The following is a 22,855-nucleotide window of genomic DNA, read 5'->3' as shown; positions in this document are numbered from 1 at the left end:
GGATGTGTGGCGCACCAATATAGAATCATCTACAAAGTAAACACGTACACTGCATATCAGAAGATAAAATTAAGGAAAAATTAAAGTGATGTATATTAAAGTGTTGTATTTACCTGCAGGTACTGGTCCCTGGTCAACGACATGATTCAGGCTTGCTGCTTGGTCACCTTCTCCCCAAGGACGGAGCCGTGGTAGCTGACAATGGCTTGGATTCGTGCCTCATAGTGCATGTCCACGACGAGCTTCTTACAGCTCGTGGTGGCCACCACATCCACCCTAGCCTCGTATACAGCCTCTCACCTGAAAAAATCCTGCATACAATAACGATGTATCCATACATTATTTCAAGAATGTGCAACGAATGCGACATATTTTACATTATAGTAAGACTTACCCATAGCTCTTGCTTCACCCGCTCCGCCTTGTTGTTGAATTCCCTGTCGTCCCGGTCTACTGCATCGGGGGCGACGACGTAGTGGTCGAATGTGTAGGCTGGGCCCGTCACTCCGGCGTACTCAACCAGTCCAAGTAAGTGTTCCCTGTACAGCAGGCCGAGGATGCCATTGGGGTTGCAACCATGACCCCTAGCATTCTCCACAACCATCCAAGACCTGTCCAAGTGATAAATAAAAAATATTAGTTTATATTATGATTTTGAACACATGATATGAACAAGCATGGAGAACATAAAGTTACATGCCTCTCCCCATCCGGCTGAATCAGCGGCCGCCTGTCCCGAAGTATGGGACGCTGAGGGAGACTCGCGGGATCTCGCAGGTAGACGTTCCTCGAACCTGAGGCGCCAGAACCTGAGGCGTCCTGCTGAGCGTCGTCGTCGTCATGCTGCGCCGCCTGCTACTAGTCGTCGTCGTCCTGCTGCGCCGCGTGCTGCTGGACATCGTCGTCCTGCTGTGCCTCCTCCGCCGTCCTGCTCCTCCTCCCCCTCCTCCTCCTCAGACAATCGCCCACCATCTTTGTCCAACAACCTGCAATTAAGAGTAAACAAGTATGCACATATAAAAAGATGTATTTATAAACATGTGCGAAATAAAAAAACTATAGCATTACATCGATTAAAAATAATCTTCATAGGTCTCGGGGTTAGCCGAATCATAACTCTCATCATCACTATCAACCATTTCATAGTCAACACCATCTGAAGGCGCAAGTTCGTCATTAATGTCATTGCCTTCAAGGATTACTAAGTCATTCTCATTTTGCACCTCATCCTCCTCATCACAACCATTTCAATATCTACTTCCATTTTGATAGCTTCGGTTAAGTCTATCTCAAATCGCCCTTCTAGCCCATCTTCTTGGAAGAACTCTCCATCATATGTGTCCGGGTCTAAGTTATAATCGTCATCATTAGGAACAGGTAATCTACCGTGCTCCGATACCTTATACACAACATCCCAACCCTTAAGATGTTCTTTCGTTTGACAGCATATGAGAGATAATACACTTGTGTGGCCTGTTGGGCCACGATATAGACATCGTCTCCTAGTAAGGTGGAATCTTGTCGAATTTGGACTATCCCAAGATTAGAATGTGTCTGTCTCGTCACTTGAGGGTCAAACCAATGACATTTGAATATCACTGGAGTAAGAGGTTTGGAACCATGAAAATTGAGTTCATATATTTCTTCGATTCATCCAAAATAATCGGCATCGTCAAGGCCGGGCGTAAAGACTCCAGAACACGTTGTTTTTCGATTGGGCCGACTTTGGTCGTAGTTTGTTGTGCGAAAACGGTATCCATTGACATCATACCTAGAATATTTCTTAACCCTATAAGCAAAGTCGTTGGCTACTTGTCTCAACTCGGCACTCATAGACGGATCTCTTTGACAAACGTACCTTACGTTTGAACGAGGAAATGAAATCGGGCAATCCATTTCTCGCACCCTTTCTAAGAAGAGTATCATATTCCTTTGGAGTTGGGTTCCTTGATCGACGCCAGAATTCATGAAGAAATTGTTCCATGTATGGCGTCACCTCTTCAAGGTTGGTCAATACATATAGCATGATATGTCGCCACTCTTCATGTGTCAGGGTCTTAGTGGTCGAACCACTTGCGCTTCCGAGTTGGCCTCAAAATATGTTGAGGTTTGATTCATTGCTGCCATCATTGTAACGAGGGGGTGGATTATGCACGCTCGACAGTTTGTCACTGTAGTAAGTTGTTGTGAAGTTTGACACCTCCTCTAGAATGTATGCCTCTACAATGTAAGTCTCGATTTTGCATTTATTTCTACATTTCTTTCGAATAGTCTTTAGACATCTCTCGATTGGATAGCACCAACGTCCTTGCACGCCCCCATTCGTGCCTCATAGGGGAGATGAAGAATCAAATGCTCCATTGGATTGAAGAAGCCGGACAGAAATATCTTCTCAAGCTTACACAGTAACACGGGTGCCAATCTTTCCAAGTCTGCAATCACGGTCCGAGATAACTCTTTTGCACAAAGCTGGCGGAAGAAATAGCTCAACTCTGAAAGCGCTAGCCAGACATGCTCAGGGACATAGCCTCGAACCATCGCAGAAAGAATCCGTTCAATACATATGTGGAAGTCATGACTCTTCATCCCTAAGACTCGCAGAGTAGATAAGTTCACCCCCTACTCAGGTTAGCTGCATACCCATCAGGGAACATCAACTTCTTGATCCACTAAAGTACTTCCTTCCTCTGGGCCCTGCTTAGGACGAAATCGACCTTAGGCCTTCTCCATGTCTTTCCACCACTAGGCGGCTTCATCTCTTGGTTTGGTCTATCACATAACGCTGCCAGATCCACTTATAGGTGTACATTCGGGCCGCCCGGCCCGGTCCAAGCCTGAAAAGGCCCGTATTGTTTGAATTTCAGGCCGGGCCGACCCGTTTGAATTTTGGGCCGTGCCGGGCCGGCCCATGGGCCTAGCCCTCGGCCCACGGCCTGGCCCGTAATTGCTTAAACGTGCCGGGCTCATTTCGGGCGGCCCGAAATTATAAAAGCCCGAAAATCATTTTTTGGTCCGAAATTCATACTAGGGCCCAAAATTCAGTTTTTGGCCCAAAATTCACATCTGAGCCCTAAATTCAAAAAAACAAATAAAAGATAAGACAAATAAATTTGAACAAAAGCAAACTTAATATTTGTATTAAAGTTACCACAACTATGCAATGGCTACCTAATTTACAAATCATTTTGTTAGAAGGAAAAAGAGTATAATCAGCTCTATACAAAGTTCGTAAGTTCAGTTTATTGTCTAATGTTCATAACAAAAGTAAAATTACATCACATACTCTAATTCAAAGCTACAAAAAACATCTAACTAGCACTATCTCTAGCTTTCGTTCTTTATCAAGTATATGAAAGTGTGGAATGAAGTGTGGTTTTAATAAATATATGGGCCTTTTCGTGCCTCTATATGGGCCATTTCGTGCCTGCCTTAAACGGGTCGTGCTCGTGCCCGCCCATGGGCCGTGACCTCGGCCCAAACCTGACCCGATATAACGGGCCGTGCCGGCCCGACACTAAAATATTTCGGGTCGTGCCGTGCCTGGGCCGTGCTTTTTTTCAGTGCTTCGGGCCGGCCCATCAGGCCCGGCCCAAATGTACACCTATAGATCCACTCTTGCCTTTATGTTATCCTTTAACTTATCAGCAATGTCCATAATTGTTGCCCAAAGTGCATCGTCAACATTATTTTCAGTGTGCATCACGTCAATGTTGTGTGGAAGGAACATGTCGTCATAATAGGAGAGCCGAGTCAAGCCCGACTTATGTGTCCACATATGTTGCTCACCATATCCCACAAAACCACCTTCTGTATTGGCCACGAGCCCATCTATCTGTTGACGAATTTCAGCACCAGTCATCGTTGTAGGTGGGCGGTATGTGATTTCATGTGTAGGGCACTTAGATTTCTACACATAGTGCATCATAACTTTTTCGAAACATTCTCAAATTTTTATCACAGCCTCTACATATGATATCATGACATGTGGATAACTTTCATGATTTTTTGACTTTGTTTATGTTTTATACAATTTTAAAATAACTTGATAACAAGTTCACGGTCATGTTTAGTGAGCATGATGCTCCAAGATTCCGGTTTGCTTCTAAAATCGGTCGTAACTTGTGCTAAATAATATGCATATCATTTTTGCATGTACGATTTTCAATGTTTCGAGTGACTTGCAGTTCAAATATGAATTTTCCGAAGAAATTCAAATAAACGAACTAAATCTAATAGTTATAGAAACACTTTTATAATTGTGCCAAAATGGTACATGTAGGTCTACATAGTGTAACAACATACCACAAAAAGTTTGGTTGGCAAAATAATAAAATAAAAATATACTTTGTCGAGTGTCCAAAGAAAGCACTCGGCAAAGCTTGCTCTGCCGAGTGTCAAACGGGGGGCACTCGACAAAGAAGTTTCTTTGCCGAGTGCCAAAACTCGGCTCTCAGCAAAGATAACAGCAGTCAGCTTTAGACGGTGGCTGACGACTCTTTGACGAGCATTGCCGTTCGTCGAGTGTTTGACACTCGGCAAAGATGTCTTTGACGAGTGTTTTTCTGTGCCGAGAGTCCTGCTCTGGTAAACGTAGTCGTTACCGAGAGCAGAACTTTGCCGAGTACGACACTTGACAAAGACTTATTTGTCGAGTGTCCGATAAAAAGCACTCGATAAAAAACTTGATTGCGGTAGTGCAGAACGAAAGAGTAGCCGATGGACAAAGCTACCAAACGGGGACCCTACAAGAATAGCAAGAAGACGGCAAATAGTCTTGCATTCCAAGGCCAGCGTGCCTACCCACACGGTGCAAAATGCGAGGCCCCATCCTACATGCACACGGGTCCCTACCAATACTCTAGTACACCTAACAGTTAGGGATCGGAATTTTTTGCATGCCACTAGCAAAGTATCATGAGCATCGCAGACTCGCAGTCTTGCACATGCCGCTCCACAGACACTATACATGATTCCCAAATAATACAACACCAGAATATAGAACGCACGCGATATATGGGCAAAGAGAACGCCGGCCCCTTCATAACCACCACTAAAAATCATCATAAGATCAGCAGTAGAACATGAGCCCCTTCACGCTATCTCTGAGCTTAGGGAGCGGCGCAGTCTGCAATGGCGCCGCCCTGTACAGAGTCGTCCGGCCGGTCGCCGCCGAGTCCGACCTCTCAAGGTACAGCCGTCCTCTGTACGCGGCCAGGTGCGCGTAGTACGCCGGCGGGACGAGGGACACGGGCTTGGTGCACCGGGCGAACGTGTAGCAAAGGCTGTGTATCAGCTGCTGCATCTCGTCGGACCCGAAGCCGTTCTCGTCCCACAGCACGCGGTAGTGCGTCGGCCTGGTCGTCCCCTTGGTGCCCCAGTGGCTGCACAGGTAGAAGTCGAACTCCCTCGGATGCGTGATCACGGTGTCCACCACCGTCCCCGGCGGCACATTCTGGTCGGCGTAGTGCGTGGAGCCGCCGCCACCGCCGCCATTCTTCTCCCTGTGGAACAGCCTGGTGTGCTGCCTCTTCTGGACCACCACGAACGTGATCGCCGGCTTGTAGCCCGGGTGCCTCGAGCACGCCAGCCGCACCGCCTGCAGCTCCTCCGTCAGCACCTTGTAGAACAGCGTCTCGCTGACGCCGTCCCTGAAGAATATGATTCTGCTGGGGAGCTTGCCGACTTCCTTCACGAACTCGTCGAGCAGCTCGCCGGTCATCACGTCCAGGCGCTCGATGATCTCTTTGCGGTGCGTCTGCGACCTCATCCTGGAGATGTACTTGTTCGCCGAAGGCCAGTTCATGCTCGCGACCACGGCGACCACGGACGGGCTCGAGTCGTCTAGGGGGTGCGGGTGTGTCACGTCGGCACCCATGAACATCGCTGGCTCCTCGTCCGAAAACACCCTAGGAATCTGGCACGGCAAGCTGTTGTAGAGGGCGACGTTGCATCCGCCAAGCTTCGCGTTTATCTTCAGCGCTAAGTTGGCCAAGAACTGGAAGCTTAGCTTGCTCAAGTTGGAATACAGGCAGCACTGCGTCAAGACGCCAATGGACGTTTCTGCGATACGCTTCAGATCAGCATAGCCCCGGTGCCTCCGCTCCATGACGCAGATTAGCAGCTGTAAATTGCCGGAGGCAGCTTCCTGGATTTTCTTCAGCCTGCTCTCCAGAACGCCCACGTTGTTCAGGATTTGGATCCGCTCGAACAATGGGCTGACGACTGTTTTCTTGCTGAGTAAGATCCCAAGCTGCTCACAGCGGCTTGCTAGATGGTTGATAAACTTTGGAATGAAAGACTGATGCTCTGGGCTGCCACCAAAGCTTATCAAAGCCCAGCTCTTGATCTTGGAACCCTCGGCGACATGGCTGTCCATCAAATTCCATTGCCGATCAAACCTGTCCGGTGTTAGATCCTTGATGCGCCCCCCCTTGCCGAGCTTCAGTTTCGGTGGCAAGAGGACCCTCCCCAATAGCTGAGTCATGTCCTTGGACACTTCAAGGTTGAACTGATCCGCATACGAATTGCTGAAAGAAAATAGTGTAGCCATGGTCAGGCATGTATGATCCAAACTAGTTTGAATATGGCAAAGAAACCACAAAGTCTATTGCTACTACAAAACACAATGAAAATCGGTACCTTCTTGTAGCAAATGCTCCTTCAACAACACCCTTTATGATTCCCTTTCTTTCGCTTGGCCTTTGGCAGCCCATTCTGAGCATTTTGGAGGTCTGTTCATCTGAGAGCTTGCCAAGAAACTTCTGGCCCTCGCAAACCACGCAAAGCTCCATTGGCACATAGCATGGCTTGCTCTTACCAATCTGCAGGCAGGGCAGGTTCCTGAATTTAATATCATGGTTGTAGTGCTCTTTGAAGTAATCTACCACCGTATAATCCTTGCCGCTGCGGTCTCGGAACTTGAGGTTCTCCGTTGTCTCCTCGGTCAGGCCATGCACATGGTACCTTTGGTCAGTTTCACGGTGGCACACGAAAACTCGGATGTTCTTCAATGCTTTCTCCACCTCCCTCCTCTCATCTACCGCCAATGCCCTAGTCTTCACCTGCGAAAGGTCCTTCATAAAGTCACAGCGCTTCTGCAAGTATGCGATTATGCCCGTATTTTCATGGAACGCTGTAAGCGAGAGGTCAACATTGAGGGCAAGACCTTGCTTCGTTGGCCTCAAGCTCTGGAAGAAACCTCGTAACACGACAGCTCCACCACCAATCTCCTTCGCCTCTCCCATGGAACGCGAATACAAAGACCGGCCTATGGGAATAGATTTCTCCATAGCGCCTTCCCTCAGGATGACATCCAGTGCATGAAGGTAGTCTTGAGGAAGAGGAATGCCATCCTTCTCTTCATTCAAATACTTGTTCAAGTCCTCGCCGCTCAGCTTCGAAACCAACCGAAGGTTCACCCTGAAAACCTTATGGTTGTGCCTGTCAACCATGTGGGCATTCTCTTTAGCTGCTATAAACCTTGTTGATGCAGCTGCTGGAAGGCTAACGAAGAATTCAAGCCTGTCCTGTTGAAACTCAATGGGACTAAATAGATTCTTGCGGCCATCGAAGGCCGGAAGGGCGCCCGAGAGGACATTTGAGTTTTCCTCAACTAGCTTGTTCTTGATCATTCTCGCCGTTTCTTTTGACGGGTGCGGGGATATGTCGACATCGTAATGAAAGATCTTCTGCCCGGGATCGAAACGCACGAGGAAATGGTTTGCGTAGAGAGGAATTGCAGTCCCCCCAACACCGCCACTGTCTGGTCTGGTCGCAACGGTAACTCCATGCACGGTGGTGGATGAGTTGTGATGGGTGCTCAGATGATTTGGCTTCGTTTCTGATGTTTGGTTCTCGTGAATGAAGCACTTGTGCTGAATCAGCTCGGTATCTGTTAATAAATTGGTATCGTCAGAGCCGTGCAAAGAAAAAGACAAATTTGAGCAACCACATCGTTAGGTGATTTGCACCATATATAAAATAAAATATTGCCAGGTCAAAAAGGAGGCACACGTTTGCCCTGAAAATTCTCACTTTAGAACAAGTAATGCAGAAAGTGTACAGCAAAACACAAAGAGTCCAAAAAAATGGAACATGTCTGTCTCAATGGGAAAGAAAGACCACTGGCGCATTAGTGGATCACAAATCCTCCCTAGTAAAGAGACGGCCATAGCCATATGCCCCCTTCTGAGGAGGGGAAAGGGGACTAACCGTCAAAACAGGAAAGGCGTCAGCCACAGTACCGCAAATAGAACTTTGTCTGTGTCTCATTAAACATTCTTGCGCTCTCCTTTTTCCCAAGAACAGTTTCAGTCCAAATTCGCGAGAGAGAAAAAACAGTGCAAGAGAAGGAAAAAAACAATGATGCGTAGTTCTAAGCATGAATCCATGAAATCACAAGCCACCAAGGGTACAAAATGGCAGGACTTGTTTGGCTATCTGGTACTACAGTAGAATTGCACCTAAAAGTCACTGTGCCGCATTACCTCGGCATGACAAGCCATTAGGGATCAAACATTAAGAGGAGAAACTATATTCTTTGGTACTAGTATCTAAGCACCCTCACTATCGGCCATTAAAAAACCATTAGAGCTATAGGAAGTAGCAGCACACCGCACACATCGATCAAGAAAGCAACAGCACTAACAAGGAGTGGCATTAAGCATATAAAAACACACGCCATGAGACCGGTGTAGTAGTAGCCAGGAGGGGAAGTAATCAAAGGATAGCGCTTTACCGTGCGGTAGCGGCAGCAGCGCGGCGGTGACGGCGTGCGGCGGCGGCGGCGGCTTCCTCGATCTCCACGGCGGCCCCCTAAGCAGCGGGGGGCCGGTGGGCTTCCCGTAGCACGCCGGCACCTTGGGGAACAGCAGCGGCGGCGGCGGCGGCTGGTGCAAGTAGACCAGCACGGGCGGCGGCAGCGGCAGCGCGATGATGCCGTTGCGACGCGCGTGTAGCGGCAACGGCAGGAGCGCCGGGTAGGCCTGGATGATCGGGTGATGCCTGCCGCCTCCGCCCTTCCACCTCCTCCTCGCATTCGCGCTCGCGCCACCGTCATTGCTAACGCCTCCGCCGCCGCCGCCGCCGGCCTTCCTCTCGTTCTTGGGCACCGCTTCCCCCTCCATGGCCGAGTTTCTGCTGCTGCCACCGGGCAGCGGGAAGTAAGCGCTACCCCGGTCCAATTTGTTCGTACTACTTGGTACTGCTGCGCAGCTTCTTCCGGGGCAGCAGGATCACAGCTTCTTGGGCTCCTTTTGGCGTGGCGCGGCGCGGCGTGGGCGTGGGTTGGCCTTGTGTGGGTTTCTTGGATGGTTGGAAGGTAGGGGGGCAAAAAGGAGGAAGCTGGAGAGGGGAAGAGTGGGGCGGAACTCGGAAGGGGATGGATGGCTGCCTCTGCCTCTGCTGAGAGAGAGAGAGAGGACTGGAGGAGGTATTAATGGTATGGCAGGCGCAGAGGTGGGGGACAGGAGAGAAGCCGAGGGGAGGGAAGGAAGGAGGAGGAGCATCTCTACGATAAACGCTGAGCACCGCTGCGCTGTGGCTACTATGCCTGTGCACTCCTTTGCCTCAGCGAACTGTGCCATCCATGCTGTGCTCCTCTCCCTTTGCTCGCTGCGCCTGCGCTGCGCCATTAAAAGTTTCTTCCTCCATTCTGCATTCCTGCTGCGCTCCTGCTGCCCCGTCTTCCCAGATTCTCAATGTTGGAGGGGGGATAATTTAATGCCGCACTAAAGACACCGACTCTACTACGCTGCATCTCGCTCCGTGCTCGAAAAAAATCCAGTTCTAACACAATCCCGTGTTCTATAGTATCTTGAAATTTAACTAACTATAGATAAAAATATCAATAGTTATAACATAAAATATTATTAATAGAACTAAAATAAATATGTTCTGCAACTAGGATGTAAGTTGTACATTAGCTATTTCACTTAACTATTCATAAAAAAAACAATATTCCCTCCACCTTGTGATATAAAGTCATTTTTTTCCTTGTAAAAAAATGATAGTTACATGAAAATTTGGCCAATCAAGGTACGCTTTTTATACATTGATATGCAAGAGGTTTTTTTTTCTCAAAGAAAAAAGGCAAAATTTTTATTCACACGCTAGAATACAACGACCTGGTTTTCAAGTGGAGATGTGATTCTTTTTGGTACGAAGATTCCATCCTTTGTTTTTTGGTCTTTTTTCCAAACCTTTTTTACAAAGAGAAGAAAAAGGTGTGAGCCGAGGGCATGATGAAATCCACTTTGGTAGTAGGTTTCTTGGTCCTCGCTTTGCTGTGAGGCTTGGCTGGCTCCCTCCCTTCCTACGCTCTACCCCGCTTTGTAGTAGTAGCAGTAGTAGGCTGAAGAGAGTCAGCTCATAGATTAGCCCGTCTCCATCAATGTACTGAAGCCATCTAGGGATTTGCTGAGAATCCTTGCCATTATGAATCTCTGCCTCTCCACCGATGCTCCGTTAGGGAAAAAAAAAAAGATAGTACAGTAGTACTAGTCAACAGAACACTGACCAAAACTAGGCGCAACGACCTTTTAACATACACTAGATTATCCTCATTTTGATTACTAGTAGTAGTAGATGGCAAACTAAAGATTGTTTTTTTCAGTAACAGGAATTCAGTGAGAGCATTCAGCATTGCGCACAACAGCCAGCCAGCCAAATTGCATATACGAAGACATGACATGCATCATTGGACTGAACAGTGTGCAGGCCAGAGTTTCTCCCACTTGTCTGACCCTTTTGACCTGAATGAACATAGGAAGCCATGCAGGTTGCACCGAAAGGTGAAATCTTTCCATGTTCACTTTTACCGAGACGTGTGGATGTGGATGTGGATGTGGATGTGGATGGAGGGAGGGAGATGGCTACCACAACTCTGAGAAGAGAAGTAAAAGGGACATTGGTGCCTGCCCGTATAAAAACTCGCTTCTCTGCATTGAATGGAATGGTTGTGGCTGTGGTTGCCCCCCAACAGTAGCATAAAAGAGCAGCTCTTGTACTGCCGCCTTTGCCTTCCCCCAAATCGCCTGTGCAGACAAGAGGGTGGGAAAGGAGCTATCGTCTTTACCCTGCTTTGGTCTCAGCGAAGAACCATGCTTCTAGAGCCTTGATTTTGCCATTGCACCACCGAACCGATGCTGAGAGTTAGAAAAAAAAATCTTGGTATGGAGAAAAGCAGTAGCTGCCAACGTAGGAGTACTTGTTAAATAAAACACCGCTCAGCAACAGGTGGTCAGGAGCCTTTGCTAATAGTCAGAGGAGAAAGCAACAACATGTGTTTATCTAGCAGAAGGATGGATGTGCTTGGCCAACTTTTTTGCATTTTAGCTTTTTTAGGGTTTTTTTACAACTATGTCATTTGCAGTTTCATTTCAAAAAATTTACCCCAACCTGACGTCATCATCATTGGCGCCGAGGTAACGCATACTGACGCCGAAATAATTGACGCCAACATTTCCTACGTGGCAGCCGATGTGGCAAGTCCCAGGGGGTCGACGTCATAGATCTTGGCGCCGACCCCCCTGGATAGCGCCGGACCTCGCCGTCAAGGGGGGTCAGCGCCAAGATCTATGGCGTCGATCCCCTAGGACTTGCCACATCGGCTGCCACGTAGGAAAAGTTAGCGCCAATGGTACTGGCGTCGTTGTGCGTTACCTCGGCGCCAATGATGATAGTGCCGAGGTTGGGGTTCATTTTTTGAAATGAAACTGCAAATGGCATAGTTGTGCAAAAAAACCCAAAAAGGGCTAAAATGCAAAAAGTTGGTGTGCTTGGTCGTTGGAAGGATGGGATGTAGGCCGAGTGAAACTGTGAAAGGAAAATAGGGTCAAACCTTTTTCTAAATGATTTTGGTGGTTGAATGCCCAACACAAATAATTGGACTAACTATTTTGCTCTAAACTATATATTCTACAGGTGCTAAAGATTCAACACAAACCAATAAAAAGATTAAAGTTAGGGTTCAAAAGAAAGGAGCAAAGGAAACCGAAGAGAACCCTGGTCTGGCGCACCTGACTGTCCGGTGTGCTAAAGATTCAACACAAACCAATAAAAAGATTAAAGTTAGGGTTCAAAAGAAAGGAGCAAAGGAAACCGAAGAGAACCCTGGTCTGGCGCACCTGACTGTCCGGTGTGCCACCGGACAGTGTCCGGTGCACCAGGGACCGTACAGGCTGAACTCTTCACCTTCGGGTTTCTGAAGAGCCGCTCCGCTATAATTCACTGGACTGTCCGATGTGCCAGCAGAGCAACGGCTAAGAAGCGCAACGGTCGACTCCAACGGTCGCCTGCAAACGTGAACGGTGCGCGGACAGTTCGCGCAGAGCCAGAGCAGCGCCTGAAGGCGCACCGGACAGTGAACAGTGCCTGTTCGGTGCGGCACCGGATAGTGACCAGTGCCTGTCCGGTGCGGCACCAGATAGTGAACAGTGCCTGTCCGGTGCCCCAAGATGTCAGAGCTCCAACGGTCGAAACCGTCAGAACCCTAACGGTTGGGTGACGTGGCTGGCGCACCGGACTGTCCGGTGCGCCCATCGACAGACAGCCTCCCCAACGGTTGGTTTGGTGGTTGGAGCTATAAATACCCCCCAACCACCACCACTCCAAGCATCCAAGTTTTTCAGACACCTCATTCAATACAAGAGCTAGTGCAATCAATACAAGACACAATTCAATAGAATCAAAGCCTCTCCAAGTCCCAAATCCACTCCAAACAAATAGTGACTAGAGAGAGAGAGTTTTGCTCGTGTTCTTTGAGCTCTTGTTCTTGGATCGCTTTCTTCTTCCCCATTCTTGTTCTCAAGACACTTGTAATCAAAGCAAGAGACACCAAGTTGTGGTGGTCCTTGTGAGGGGTCTAAGTGACCCGTTTGATTAAGGAGAAAGCTCACTCGGTCTAGGTGACCGTTTGAGAGAGGGAAAGGATTGAAAGAGACCCGGTCTTTGTGACCACCTCAACAGGGACTAGGTTTGCAAGAATCGAACCTCGGTAAAACAAATCACCGTGTCACTCGCTTTGTTTTTTGATTGATTTGTTTTCACCCTCTCTTTCGGACTCGGTTTTATTTCTAACGCTAACCCCGGCTTGTAGTTGTGCTTAAAGTTTGTAAATTTCAGTTTCCGCCTATTCACTCCCTCTATGCGACTTTCAATTAGTATCAGAACCCGATACTTCATTAGAGTCTAACAACTCGAAGTGATGTCGGGAGGATCCGCCAAGAGGAAGATGGAAACGGCCACAAGCCACGGGAAGGCTCCATCAAGGGAGTCCAGCGCCAAAGGAAGGGAGGAATCACCTCCCCGCGTCAAGTCGCATCGGAGTGGCGACAAGAAGAAGAAAATGAAGAAAGTGGTCTACTACGAGACCGATTCTTCGTCGCCCTCCACCTCCAGCTCCGACGCTCCGTCCGTCACTTCTAAGCGCCATGAGAGCAAGAAGTTTAGTAAGATTCTCTTACGCTATCCCCGCATTTCTAAACACACTCTTTTACTTTCCATCCCATTAGGCAAACCACCGGTTTTTGACGGTGAAGATTATTGTATGTGGAGTGATAAAATGAGGCATCATCTAACCTCACTCCACGCTAGCATTTGGGACATTGTTGAGTTTGGAGCGCAGGTACCATCCATGGGGGATGAAGGATATGATTCGGACGAAGTCGCGCAAATCTGGCACTTTGACTCCCAAGCCACCACTATACTCCTCGCCTCTCTATGTCGAGAGGAGTATAACAAGCTGCAAGGGCTAAAAAGTGCCAAGGAGATTTGGGATGTGCTAAAGACCGCGCATGAAGGGGATGAGGTGACCAAGATCACCAAGCGGGAGACGATCGAGGGGGAGCTCGGTCGATTCATCCTCAACCAAGGAGAGGAGCCACACGCCATGTACAACCGGCTCAAGACCTTGGTCAACCAAGTGCACAACCTCGGGAGCACCAAATGGGATGACCATGAAATGGTCAAGGTTATTCTAAGATCACTTGTTTTTCGTAATCCTACACAAGTTCAATTAATTCGTGGTGATCCTAGATATAAGCTAATGTCTCCCGAGTAAGTGATAGGAAAGTTTGTGAGCTTTGAATTGATGATCAAAGGCTCCAACTCCAAACATATCGTCGAGCAAGGCGGCACCTCCACACCCGAGGTGCAACCCGTCGCATTCAAAGCGACGGAAGAAAAGAAAGAAGAGTCTACATCATGTAGACTCCACATTGACGCCTCCAAGCTTGACAACGAGGAAATGACGCTCATCATCAAGAGCTTCCGCCAAATCCTCAAGCAAATGAGGAGGAAGGATTACAAACCCCGCTCCAAGAAAGTGTGCTACAAATGTGGTAAGCCCGATCATTTTATTGCTAAATGTCCAATATCTAGTGATAGTGACAAGGGCGATGACAAGAAGGGAAAGAGGAAGGAAAAGAAGAGATACTACAAGAAGAAGGGCGGCGATGCCCACATGTGTCAGGAATGGGATTCCGATGAAAGCACCACCGACTTCTCCTCCGACGAGGACGCCGCCAACATCGCCGTCACCAAAGGCCTCCTCTTCCCAAACGTCGGGCACAAGTGCCTCATGGCAAAAGACGGCAAAAAGAAGAAGGTAAAATCTAGAGCCTTCACTAAATATACGACATCTAGTGATGAGGTTAGCTCTAGTGATGATGAAGATGATTTGCTTGCTCTTTTTGCCAACTTGAACATGCAACAAAAAAATTGAATGAATTGATAGGTGCCATTCATGAGAAGGATGAACTCTTGGATTGCCAAGAGGAATTCCTCATTAAGGAAAACAAAAGGCATGTTAAAGTTTAAAATGCTTATGCCCAGGAAGTAGAGAAAAATGAAAACTTGTCTAAAGAGCTTAGCATTTTCCATGACACTGTCTCTAACCTTAGAACTGAGAATGCCAAATTATTTGCTAAGGTTGAGAAGTTAAATGGTTGTGATGATTCTCTTGTCAATCTTAAAAATGATAATGCTAGTTTAATTGCTAAGATTGATAAATTGAATGAATCACTTTCTAGCCTTAAGATTGAGAATGATAAACTAATTTCTAAGACTAAGGATTTAAATGTTTGCAATGATTCTATTTCCTGTCCTAGAAATGAGAATGGTACTTTAAATGTTAAGATAGAGGAATTAAGATCTTGCAAACCCTCTACTTCTATTGTTGAACATATTTCTATTTGCACTAGATGTAGAGACATTAATGTTGATGCTATCCATGATCACTTATCTTTAATTAAACAACAAAATGATCACATAGCTCAACTTACTGTAAAATCAATGAGCATGAGATAGAGAATGAAAATTTTAAATTTACTAGAAGCATGCTCTATAATGGGAGATGTTGTGGCATTAATGATGGCATTGGCTTCCAACAGGGAGACAATGTCAAGCTTAATGCCCCCAAAAGATTATCTAACTTTGTAAAGGGCAAGGCTCCCATGGCTCAGGATAACAAGGGTTACATTTTATATCCTGCTGGTTATCCTAAGCACAAGATTAGGAGAATTCATGCAAAGAAGTCTCATTCTGTTTCTCACCATGCTTTTATGTATAAGAATGAGGCTTCTAGCTCTAGGCATACCACTCATATTAAAATGCCTAAAAAGAAATCTCATGTTGCATCAAATGAGCCTAATGTTTCATTTAAGACTTTTGATGCTTCTTATGTTTTAACTAACAAATCAGGCAAAGTAGTTGCCAAATATGTTGGAGGCAAACACAAGGGCTCCAAGACTTGTGTTTGGGTACCCAAGGTGCTTGTTTCTAATGTGAAAGGACTCGAGACCGTTTGGGTACCTAAGAACAAGGCCTAAACTTGTTTTGTAGGTTTTTGCATCCGGGGGCTCAAGTTGGATCATTGATAGCGGATGCACAAACCACATGACAGGGGAGAAAAGGATGTTCTCCTCCTACGAGAAAAACGAAGATCCCCAAAGAGCTATCACATTCGGGGATGGAAATCAAGGTTTGGTCAAAGGACTTGGTAAAATTGCTATATCACCTGACCATTCCATTTCCAATGTTTTTCTTGTAGATTCTTTAGATTACAACTTGCTTTCAGTTTCTCAATTATACAAAATGGGTTACAACTGTCTTTTACGGATATAGGTGTTACTGTCTTTAGAAGAAGTGATGATTCAGTAGCATTTAAGGGAGTATTAGAGGGTCAGCTATACTTAGTTGATTTTAATAGAGCTGAACTCGATACTTACTTAATTGCTAAGACTAATATGGGTTGGCTCTGGCATCACCGACTAGCCCATGTTGGGATGAAGATTATTCACAAGCTTCTAAAGGGAGAACACATTTTGGGACTAACCAATGTTCATTTTGAGAAAGACAGGGTTTGTAGCACATGTCAAGCAGGGAAGCAAGTTGGTGCCCATCATCCACACAAGAACATCATGACGACCGATAGGCCGCTTGAGCTACTTCACATGGATTTATTCGGCCCGATCGCTTACATAAGCATCGACGGGAGTAAGTATTGTCTTGTAATTGTGGATGATTATTCTCGCTTCACTTGGGTATTCTTTTTGCAGGAAAAATCTCAAACCCAAGAGACTTTAAAGGGATTCTTGAGACGGGCTCAAAATGAGTTCGGATTGAGAATAAAAAAGATAAGAAGCAACAACGGGACGGAGTTCAAGAACTCTCAAATAGAAGGCTTTCTTGAGAATGAGGGCATCAAGCATGAGTTCTCTTCTCCCTACACACCACAACAAAATGGTGTAGTGGAGAGGTGAGAGCACCTAGAGGGGGTGAATAGGTGATCCTGTAAAAATCAAACACTAAATAGCCACAAACTTGATTATCAAGGTGTTAGTGTAGTCAAGTGGCTAAGAAACGTTCTCGTGCGAACAAAGCAATCACAATAGGCAGCACACGAGACACGTGATTTTTATCCCGTGGTTCGGCCAAGTAACACTTGCCTACTTCCACGTTGTGGCGTCCCAATAGACGAGGGTTGCACTCAACCCCTTTCAAGCGATCCAATGATCAACTTGAATACCACGGCTTTCTTCCTTAGTCTTTCTCCCGTTTGTGAGGAATCTCCACAACTTGGAGCCTCTCGCCCTTACAATGATGATCACAAAAGAAGCACAAAAGTAAGAGAGGGGAGAGCGACACACACAAGACTCAAATCCACAGCACAACCACGCACACAAGTCACAACTCGAGCTCGAAGTACAACACACGGAGTTCCCAACTCAAATAGAGCTCAAATCGCTAACACAGAGAATCAAATGCGTGGGAGCAGAGTCTGGATGCTTTAGAATACTCAAAGAATGCTTCGGTTCCTCCTCCATGAGCCTAGGGGTCCCTTTTATAGCCCCAAGGCAGCTAGCAGCCGTTGGAGGCTAACTTAGAAGGCCAAACTTGCCATCTGTCGGGTGGTGCACCAGACAGTCCCTGTAGCTGTCCGGTGCGCGATCGCCTTCCAAATCACGTGCATCCGACCGTTGCAACTCAGAGCTAATTGGCGCACCGGACACTGTCCGGTGCCCAGTCCGGTGCACCTGCTGACCGTTGGAGCAGTCCACGTGTCGCGCGAAGATTGCGTGGCCGACCATTAGCGCTGGCGACCGTTGGCTCACCGGTCAGTCCGGTGCACCACCGGACAGTCCGGTGAATTATAGCCACGTCGCCCCTTTGCTTTTCCCGAGGGCGACGAGTTCGTCGCGGATGACTCATCGGACAGTCCGGTGCACCACCGGACGGTCCAGTGAATTATAGTTGTACGTCGCCGTCGAGTCCCGAGAGCGGCCTTTTCACGCGGACCAGCTTGGCGCACCGGACACTGTCCGGTGCACCACCGGACAGTCCGGTGTGCCAAGCCGAGACAGAGCCAAGTCTCCTTCCAATTCTTTTATCCCTGTTTCTAGCACTTAGACAAAATATGTTAGTACTCAAAACAATGTACTAAGTCTAGAAACGTACCTTTTTCTTTGATTTGCACTTCTCACTTTACTTGGCACATTAGAACTCAATTAAATGTGTTGGACACTTAATCACCAAAACATTATAGAAATGGCCCAAGGGCACATTTCCCTTTCAATCTCCCCCTTTTTGGTGATTTATGCCAACACATCAAAAAACAACCAAAATAAGTGCAATATCATCGCAAATGAGGACCAAATTGTTTTTTACTATAATTTGGCATATTTGGATCATTCTTTGCCACCACTTGGTTTGTTTTTGCAAATCAAATTCATTTTCCTATCTCTAAGTCAAACTCACTTGTTTGGGCACAAAGAGAGATAATCCAAGAGTGAAATTGATCAAGTGCTAAAAACTCCCCCTTTTTCCCATAATCAAAATTCTCCCCCACAAGAGACCAAATTTTGCAATAAGAGTATTTTGAACTCCAAGACACCAGGGACCTTCCTAGGAATTGGCACGTCCCTGATGTGCTCTTCCTATCAATTTTGCATCCAGCATAATCGGAGTCTGAATATCCAATCAAGTCAAAGGTAGACCCCTTTGGATACCAGATCCCGAAGCAAGGCGTAGAAACTAAATATCTAAGAATTCGCTTAACGGCCACAAGGTGACATTCCTTGGGGTCGGATTGATATCTAGCACACATGCATACACTTAGCATAATGTCCGATCTACTAGCACATAAATAAAGCAAGGAAGCTATCATAGACCAGTATGCCTTTTGATCAACGGACTTACCTCCTTTGTTGAGGTCAACATGCCCGTCAGTTCCCATCGGTGTCTTCGCGGGCTTGGCGTTCTTCATCCCAAACCACTTGAGAAGATCTTGTGTGTACTTCGTTTGAGAGATGAAGGTGTCGTCCTTGAGTTGCTTCACTTGGAATCCAAGGAAGTAGTTCAACTCACCCATCATCGACATCTCAAACTTTTGAGTCATCACCCTGCTAAACTCCTCACAAGACTTTTGGTTAGTAGAACCAAATATTATGTCATTGACATAAATTTGGCACACAAAAAGATCACCACCACAAGTCTTAGTAAAAAGAGTGGGATCGGCTTTCCCAACCTTGAAAGCATTAGCAGTTAAGAAATCTCTAAGGCATTCATACCATGCTCTTGGGGCTTGCTTAAGTCCATAGAGCGCCTTAGAGAGCTTGAACACATGGTCGGGGTACCTGTCATCCTCAAAGCAGGGGGTTGTTCGACGTACACCTCCTCCTTGATTGGCCCGTTGAGGAAAGCGCTCTTCACATCCATTTGAAACAACCTGAAAGAGTGGTGAGCGGCATAGGCTAATAGTATTCGAATAGACTCTAACCTAGCCATAGGAGCAAAAGTCTCCTCGAAATCCAAACCTGCGACTTGGGCATAACCTTTTACCACAAGTCGAGCCTTGTTTCTTGTCACTACTTCGTGCTCGTCTTGCTTGTTGCAGAACACCCACTTGGTTCCCACAACGTTTTGCTTTGGACGTGGCACCAGGCTCCAAACTTCATTCCTCTTGAAGTTGTTGAGCTCTTCCTGCATGGCCAACACCCAGTCCGGATCATGCAAGGCCTCTTCTACCCTGAAAGGCTCAATAGAAGAGACAAACGAGTAATTCTCACAAAAATTAGCTAAACGTCAGTGAGTTGTTACTCCCTTGCTTATGTCACCCAGAATCTGATCAACGGGGTGATTTCTTTGGATCGTCGCTCGGACTTGAGTTGGAGGGGCCAGTGGTGCTTCTTCCTCCATAACTTGTTCTTCTTGTGCTCCCCTTTGATCACGCGCCTCTTCTTGATGAACCTGTCCATCATCTTGAGTTGGGGGATACACCATTGTAGAGGAAGATGGCTGATCTTGCTCTTGTCGTTCCTATGGTCGCACATCACCTATCGCCATCGTGCGCATCGCGGCCGTCGGAACATCATCCTCATCTATGTCATCAAGATCAACTTGCTCTCTTGGAGAGCCATTAGTCTCATCAAATACAACGTCGCTAGAGACTTCAACCAAACCCGATGATTTGTTGAAGACTCTATACGCCTTTGTATTTGAGTCATACCCTAGTAAAAACCCTTCTACTGCCTTGGGAGCAAATTTGGAATGTCTACCTTTCTTCACCAGAATGTAAAATTTGCTCCCAAATACACGAAAGTAAGAAACGTTGGGTTTGTTACCGGTAAGGAGTTCATACGAGGTCTTCTTGAGAAGGCGATGTAGGTAGAGCCGATTTATGGCGTGGCAAGCTGTGTTCACAACTTCCGACCAAAACCGCTCGGGCGTCTTGAATTCTCCAAACATCATTCTCACCATGTCGATGAGCGTCTTGTTCTTCCTCTCTACCACACCGTTTTGTTGTGGTGTGTAGGGAGCGGAGAACTCGTGCTTGATGCATTCTTCCTCAAGATATTCCTTGTTGGGGGTCTGCTTCGTCGCCGAAGGTCCCATAAGAAGAAACACCTTCAGAAGATTGGCGCAAAGCCGAAGCTATCAATCAGAAGGCTTCGGAGTATATTTCCAAAGGCACCGGCTTAAAGATAAAATGACCAATCGGCCCATGATTTGATTGTAGACCTCTGTAAAGGGCATGAATGTAATTCTCTATAGGCTGCGTCCTGTGCCTATAAATAGATGAACAGTACCCCTGTACTGTTCACGTTATTCGGTAATCACTCACACGCAACACTTGGATTTTTGCCTTCTGTCAAGCCGAAGGTACAAATATGATTAAATATCGTGTTTCAAATATTCAAGTTTGTATGATGAAATATATGAATAATATAATGTGTTTTGTTCATGCTATCTTTCATGTTTCATATATTTCATCTTTCATTATCTTATAACCGTGATGATGAAGGTACGTCCTTCATGACTTTTGTTCGAAGATCGTTATATCCTAAGGGAAATAATGCTTCGAAGGACGAAGGGCTTTAACATTTAATACTTTGTGTTGCCTTGTTCTTGATTCATAGCATTCGGGAACAAGTCTCCAACATTGGCGCCCACCTCCGGTGAACTCACTTCCACTTTCGAGCTGATGGCTTCGTCCGACAACCAAGCTGAAGCTGCTTCGGCTACGAAGCTGGTGCTCCCAATAACAGGCGGTTCATGCTTAGAGCCAGCCAACAAGAAACAGAAGAAGGAGGCCCAGAGAAGGGTGCAGCATGTTGGGGTACAAGGACCCTTCATCAAGTCAAAATGGTCCCACATCCCAATTACCTTCTCTCAGGAGGACCTTCAGCTCAAGGATTATCCTCATAATGATGCTATGGTCATATCTTGTGTCATTAAGGGATTTCTGGTCCATAATGTTTTGGTTGATACATGCAGTGCAGCTGACATCATATTTGTTAAGGCCTTCAGACAGATGCAGGAGCCAGAGGACAAAATTCATGATGCTACACACCCTCTTTGTGGCTTTGGAGGAAGGCAGATCGTAGCACTTGGCAAGATCACAATGCCAGTGACCTTCAGATTTGTCCACAACACAAGGACTGAACAGGTTGTGTTTGATATTGTTGACATGGAATACCCCTACAATGCAATCATTGGTCGTGGGACACTCAACGCTTTCGAAGTAATACTTCATCCAGCATATCTATGCATGAAGATACCTTCGGAACAAGGACCCATTGCTATTCATGGCAGTCAGGAAGCTGCTAGAAAGGCTGAAGGAAACTGGACAGATTCAAAAGCAATCCACAACATAGATGGAAATGAAGCTTGTGAATAGTACAAGTACAGAAGAGAGAAGGCTGCCTCGGCTGATCAGCCGAAGCCTATGCTTCTGTGTGAAGATAATGCAGAGCAGAAGGTATTGCTGGGTTCTCAGTTATCTGAAGAGCAGGAGAAAACCTTGATAAGGTTTTTATTCAACAACAAAGATGTGTTTGCTTGGTCAGCTAATGATTTTTGTGGTGTCAATAGAGATGTCATTGAGCATTCACTCAATGTAGATCCATCTTTCAGGCCAAGAAAACAAAGGCTTCAGAAAATGTCCGATGACAAAGCTGAAGGTGCTCGAAACAAAGTGAAGAGACTTCTTAGTGCTGGTGTTATCAGGGAAGTCAAATACCCAGAGTGGCTAGCTAACACTGTTATGGTGAAGAAGGCAAATGGTAAATGGAGAATGTGCATCGATTTTACAGATCTTAACAAGGCTTGTCCAAAGGATGAGTTCCCATTGCCAAGAATAGATTCTCTAGTAGATGCAGCAGCTTCATCAGAGCTTATGAGTTTACTAGATTGCTACTCAGGCTACCACCAAATCTGGATGAAGAAGGAAGATGAGCCGAAGACCAGCTTCATAACCCCCAGTGGTACATATTGTTATCTTTGGATGCCTGAGGGGCTCAAGAATGCTGGAGGAAGCTTCAGCAGAGTGATAGCGAAGGTCCTTCATTCTCAGATACGCAGAAATGTGCTAACATATGTTGATGACATCATAATAAAAAGCACGAAGCAAGAAAATCGTATCACTGATCTGCAAGAAACATTTGCTAATTTCAGGCAAGTTGGCCTGAAATTAAATCCTGAAAAATGTGTCTTTGGAGTAAAGAAGGGTAAGTTCCTTGGTTGCCTAGTTTCAACGAAGGGGATCGAAGCCAATCCAAGCAAGATAGAAGCCATACTTCGAATGGAACCGCCAAGTACGAAGAAGGGGGCCCAACGGTTGGCAGGAAGATTAGCTTCATTGAATAGATTTATATCCAGATCAGCAGAAAGAAACCTGCCATTCTTTGAAATATTAAAGTCAGCCGAAGTCTTTCAGTGGGGCCCAACTCAACAGAAAGCCTTCGAAGAGCTGAAGCAATATCTGATTGATCTAACAACATTAACTGCACCTGCGCCAGGGGCTCCGTTACTATTGTACGTGGCAGCTTCGCATTCTGCAGTAAGTGCGGCGCTTGTG

At 46.5% G+C, this 22,855-nt stretch overlaps 1 protein-coding gene across 1 annotated transcript; it reads right to left on the bottom strand.

The window, feature by feature from the left end:
* Window positions 1-4,751: 4,751 nt before the first annotated feature.
* Window positions 4,752-9,810, bottom strand: LOC103636643 (protein argonaute 7). Its single transcript, XM_008658998.4, has 3 exons — window positions 8,738-9,810; window positions 6,640-7,891; window positions 4,752-6,527 (listed from the first exon to the last, which is right to left on the bottom strand). Exons 1-3 carry the CDS (start codon window positions 9,123-9,125, stop codon window positions 5,069-5,071), a joined length of 3,099 nt encoding a protein of 1,032 aa, XP_008657220.1. The 5' UTR covers window positions 9,126-9,810; the 3' UTR covers window positions 4,752-5,068.
* Between the last annotated feature and the right edge of the window lie 13,045 nt (window positions 9,811-22,855).

Source organism: Zea mays, chromosome 1 (assembly GCF_902167145.1).
Source record: "Zea mays cultivar B73 chromosome 1, Zm-B73-REFERENCE-NAM-5.0, whole genome shotgun sequence".
Lineage (NCBI taxonomy): Eukaryota > Viridiplantae > Streptophyta > Magnoliopsida > Poales > Poaceae > Zea > Zea mays.
This window is presented reverse-complemented; position numbering and strand designations above follow the sequence as displayed.